Here is a 5317-nt window from a genome sequence, read left to right as displayed (position 1 = left end):
AGGACTGCAATTCCCTTCCTTCCCTTCTGCTATCATTAGTTTCCAGCCCTGTCTGGTTTTCCCATCAGCATCATCATATCCACCTGTTAATCATTATCCACCCTTTATCTGGACTGCCTGGTTCTGTGTTTCTCTGTGAAGTGTTGTTTTGCCATGCTGCATGTTGCTTCCTTAGTGTTTTATGCTCTGTGCATCCTTGGTCTGATACCTGCTTCAATAAAGTCTTGCAGATGGATCCGACTGCCTCTACTTCGTCATTACAATAGTACTTACTAGATTGTTAGTAGTGCATTAGTCATTTTGTTTGTGTGGAGTTATTCATTACTGACAGAACAGTATTCTAAAGCATAACTGACAATATCTGTCAATTTCTATAATGGACTAATAAAAATGAAAAATACTAATCTATTCATCCTGTTTTCAGAAGTAGCGCAAGTGCAGTCCGTCAGGAATAGAACAAGGCATCAGATGACTTTCGCTAACTCATTACATCACATCAACTTGTGAGGACATTTCATGTGTTCTCAATGGTCAAAATTGGCATTGTTTTTCGATTCATAAACCAAGCATCTAGTTTGTGTTAGAGTTCAGAGCAAATTTGCTACTCAAAACTGTGGGAGTGTAGAATTGTTTTCTCCTAATTTTAACCCTACATGTTACCCTAAAGCCCAAAGTATACTTTTTGTTCGCAAATGTGTTTTTTTGTTGTTTGTTTGTTTGTTTGTTTTACATAAGCACACATGGATACATGCGCATTATAGAGATTTGTCCATGACCACTGTCTGCAAATGTTGCGGCTGTCTTTTAATCCCCTCACACATGGATTCATCATCGCAAGCGCCTATTGTTTTTGCCGTCTTCAGTAGTTTGCTGTTGGTTTTGTTCCATCACCTCCGTTTCTCTTCTGAAAGTTAGACCGTGGCCCATTTCAGTGTTGACACCTTGTGGACATACTAAGTAAGGGAAAAACCATTAAAAGCACATGAAAGTGAAAGTGACGTGACATTCAGCCAAGTATGGTGACCCATACTCAGAATTCGTGCTCTGCATTTGACCCATCCGAAGTGCACACACACAGAGCAGTGAACACACACACACACTGTGAACACACACCCGGAGCAGTGGGCAGCCATTTATGCTGCGGCACCCGGGGAGCAGTTGGGGGTTCGGTGCCTTGCTCAAGGGCACCTCAGTCATGGTATTGAGGGTGGAGAGAGAACTGTACATGCACTCCCCCCACCTACAATTCCTGCCAGCCCGAGACTCAAACTCACAACCTTTCGATTGGGAGTCCGACTCTCCAACCATTAGGCCACGATTTCCCACATGTGTGAGAAGTTACAAACAATGGACAGTGCATGTACACTAATGTGTACTCTTCTGATGACGAAATTCATGTAATGCTTATAATACACAATCCCAAAATTAAAGTATGTAAAAAATAATTTGGCTTAATCCTAAAGGCCTGTTCTGAGACAAATGTTCTGCAAAATCAGTCAGATTTTTGCATGCAATTTTGTCTTTTCAGACAAATGCATAAAAAAAATGTCAGACAGGCTGAATGAAAAGGCAAACTCTCAGTAGGTGGTACATATAGAAATTTGATGCTGCACAGCTTTCGATAGCACTTTATTTTTACAGTCTGTTTACTCATGTATATACTATGTACTTATTTTAGTAATTACAATATCTAGGTAATAACTAGGTACTAACCCTGAACCTACCCCTAAACTAATTCTACCCCATGTAGTCACCTTATATTACCAGTACTTTCTTATGTAGGTACACTGTAAGTGCACGTACTGTAAAATAAAGTGCAACCTAAATTTCTGTTTGTCACTTCTTGTCAACAAAGGAAGTCAAATAGTATTACATGTTTTTAAGCAGCCGTTCAGAGTTTTGTATTCACTATGGTGCTTATCAAACACCAAGTCGTAGTTTTATGTAACAGCGGTGGCTCTGGGAATGTGACCAGTAGCTCAAATCTTATTGGTTGGCTAATTTCCTTCGTAAATGAAAATGTTCATCACATCAAACATTTGTGTTGGGGTGAACAGGTCTTAAACCCGTAAACATTAAATTGTGTGTTCATTATGTTCCATTAACATCTGGGCAGCATGGGAACATATGAATCCCAAAAAATGCAACAAGCAAAAACTGGATCTACTGGATGTTAATGTTCTTGGTATATGACATTAGCTCTTGTGCAGTTAGCAATTAACTACCTCCTTCCTCCTGCCATATTCTGGTCTGTGGTTCCTTTGTTAAAACCAGTTTCCTGTCAACCATCTTTCACCAAGTGTTTATAAGTGTAGCTTAGCTGGCATTTTCATTTACTAGCTAAAAGGCAGAAAAGGAACAATACTCGTAATGGCACGAGAGCTTAAAAGTTGGTCCTTTTGGAGGGCAGTATTGGCTGAGTTTGTTGGGATGACGGTTTTTGTTTTTATTGGCATAGCCTCTGCCATCGGAAACAAGCACAACAGATTTCCAGACCAAGAAGTTAAAGTAGCTTTAGCTTTTGGCCTGGCCATTGCCACATTGGCTCAGAGTTTGGGGCATATCAGTGGAGCCCACCTGAACCCAGCTATTACTTTAGGACTTTTGGTCAGCTGTCAGATCAGTTTCTTCAGAGCAATCATGTATATCGTTGCCCAGATGGTGGGAGCTGTGGTGGCAAGTGGCATTATGTTCAAAGTTAGTCCTGACCCTGAAACAACATTGGGACTCAATATGGTAAGTTGTTTAACACATATAATATAAATCACAACCACTAATAATACATTCAGAATAACTGTCACATGGGGAATGTGTTAAGGGCTACTATAAGTTACACAAATGTCTAGCTGTGGTTTTGTATGTTGTTTCAAATTCAAGATAGCCTTAAAATAGTCTTTATTCTTCTGTTAATGTTTATCATTACAGTTTATGTTGGCCAAAACAATTGTTTGTGTTTTTGTATTTTATCTTTTTCATGAATTTAGTTTCATGTTTAAATTCAACAGTAAAAAGTGTACAATATGTTTGTTAAATGAGCTGTGTTTTTTTCTTCTGACAATAATGGTGCCAAATGTTTGGATGCATTCTTGAAATCACAATTATTATCCTGTCTGTCTTGCTATTGTAATATGAATTTAGTAGCTTAATTATGCTAAATCCCATTTTGCATCTTAACAATGTAGTGCAATATTTTATGCTTTCTGATTTTTCTTATAGCTGAGCAACGGTGTGAAACCGGGTCAGGGATTCGCCATTGAGCTTTTTGCAACCTTCCAGCTAGTCCTCTGTGTCTTGGCCTCAACAGACAAAAACCGAACGGATGTCACAGGCTCTGCACCCCTAGCCATCGGACTCTCAGTTGGTTTAGGGCACCTGGTAGCAGTAAGCACTTCATAATTGACTTTTCATCTACCAAAAGTAAATGATACACAATTATATTGGAAACTAGATCAGCGGACTTCAAATAAAGTTTAGTAACGTCTCTATTCTGCTCTGCGTCAGCTTGCTCATCATAAATGTATAAGCTCATCATTCCTGTCCTGTCTCCAGATCAGTTACACCGGGTGTGGCATCAACCCCGCTAGATCGTTTGGACCAGCTGTTGTTCTTGAAGCATTTAAAAACCATTGGGTACGTTTCTCCCACATTTTTATTTTTATTTTTTATTTTCTATTAGATTGTTGTAGGAACAAATGGCTACACTTTAGTCCATTTTAGACATTCTACTAACTATAGGTAACTTTGTAGCTACATGTCAACTACCAGTGATTAGAAGACACTTTGATGCTCCCCAAGTACTGTAGCCTAAATAACTTTGCAAGTACATGTTAACTTATTCGACAAACCCAAACCCTAACCTTTCATTCTACTAATATGCTAATAAGAGTATGTTGACATCAGTTGCAAGTTAGTCAACATGTTACAAAGTTACTTTTACTTACTAGAATGTCTAAAGTGGACTATGGAAACAAAGTGCTGGGTAGTTTAATGCACTTTACATTTTTAATAACAACAAATGGGATATATTTTCTTCCTCTTTGTATTTTTATATCAATGTGATACAAGATTAACCTATTTAAATCAATGTGATAATCTAGTTAGGTCAAAAGTGATCTAAAAGTAGTCTGATTATAATACTTGAGAAATGTGTTATGTACTGGATTACGTTACTAACTACAATTTTTGTCATGTAATTTGGAATCGGTAACAGACTACGATTTCTAAGTAATCTTCCCAGCACTAAGTGTAACCAAACAAATCACAATTCATTTTGAATAAAATCAAGAATTAAAGCCAGTTCATTGCTTTGTGATTTGGTTATATCCAATGTTAAAATGCAATTGTTTTTGCATAAATAAACATTGTGACACATAGTTTTATTTCCTGTAATGTTCTTAAGCCAGAAAGGAAAATGATTGGTTATTTAACTTGCTCTTTTGCAAGGAAGTAAGCGTCCTATGTGCATGTTATTTCTTAAATGTAGTTCTTTCTTGATGTAGATATACTGGATTGCACCCATGTGTGGAGGGGCGGCTGCTGCTCTTGTGTACGACTTCTTGCTCTGCCCAAAAAAGGAAGCGCTTCGCAAGCGAATGAATGTACTGAAAGGCACAGCTGATCCGGACTCCTCCACTACAGAACCCCTAATTGAACCCCGAACCCCCAGATCTGGTTCTGGTCAGTGGCCCAGGCCCTGAAAAGCGTCTTGTAAATGTTATGTTCTTGGTTTTGATATGTAGATACCTGGTAACTCTGATGTCTACATGCAATACCATTTCTCTCGTCGTTGTCCTAATGACTGTTTTGTCAGCTTATTTTCTATCTAAATTGACTACTGGCACAGCTACTTCTTCCGTGTTCATATGACATCTCAGGAATTTCTTATAATTCAGTCCACTTACAGATTTATTCATTGGAAGGCAAATTATTTCTCCTTTGAGGGCTGGCAGAAGACTGAATAAATTTATCTTGTTTTCAGCATCAATGTGACTTATCTTGACTTTTGAATTTGCCATATCGATATTTATTTTCCTAAAAATTCATACAGTAATAAATATTGAATGGTAACATGCTGGCAGCCCTATACTGTATACATACAGTAGCGGTCTTGCATTCACATGCACGATGCAGAATAAAGGTGGCATGTTTGTTTGGGGGTTTTTTTGTTTTTTTTGTAGTACCCTCAATAAGCAATTTCACATCATCTTATCTTGTGGATTCTGCAATGTCTATGTTAACTTATATACAATTTTATACTTATAAACAGAACTATATATACAACCAGTGAAAAGTTTGAAATAATTCATTTGGAATCATT

At 37.8% G+C, this 5317-nt stretch overlaps 1 protein-coding gene across 1 annotated transcript; it reads left to right on the top strand.

Moving 5' to 3' along the window:
• The first annotated feature begins 2301 nt into the window (after positions 1-2301).
• On the top strand, positions 2302-4984 carry LOC132155277 (aquaporin-1-like). The gene is made up of 4 exons (XM_059564156.1): positions 2302-2736; positions 3217-3381; positions 3550-3630; positions 4500-4984. The coding sequence occupies exons 1-4, from the start codon at positions 2371-2373 to the stop codon at positions 4695-4697; spliced, it is 810 nt and encodes a 269-aa protein (XP_059420139.1). The 5' UTR covers positions 2302-2370; the 3' UTR covers positions 4698-4984.
• The last annotated feature ends 333 nt before the right edge of the window (positions 4985-5317 follow it).

This window comes from Carassius carassius, chromosome 12 (assembly GCF_963082965.1).
Source record: "Carassius carassius chromosome 12, fCarCar2.1, whole genome shotgun sequence".
Classification (NCBI taxonomy): Eukaryota; Metazoa; Chordata; class Actinopteri; order Cypriniformes; family Cyprinidae; genus Carassius; species Carassius carassius.
Note: the sequence above shows the minus strand (reverse complement) of the source record. Positions and strands in the feature narration are given on the sequence as shown.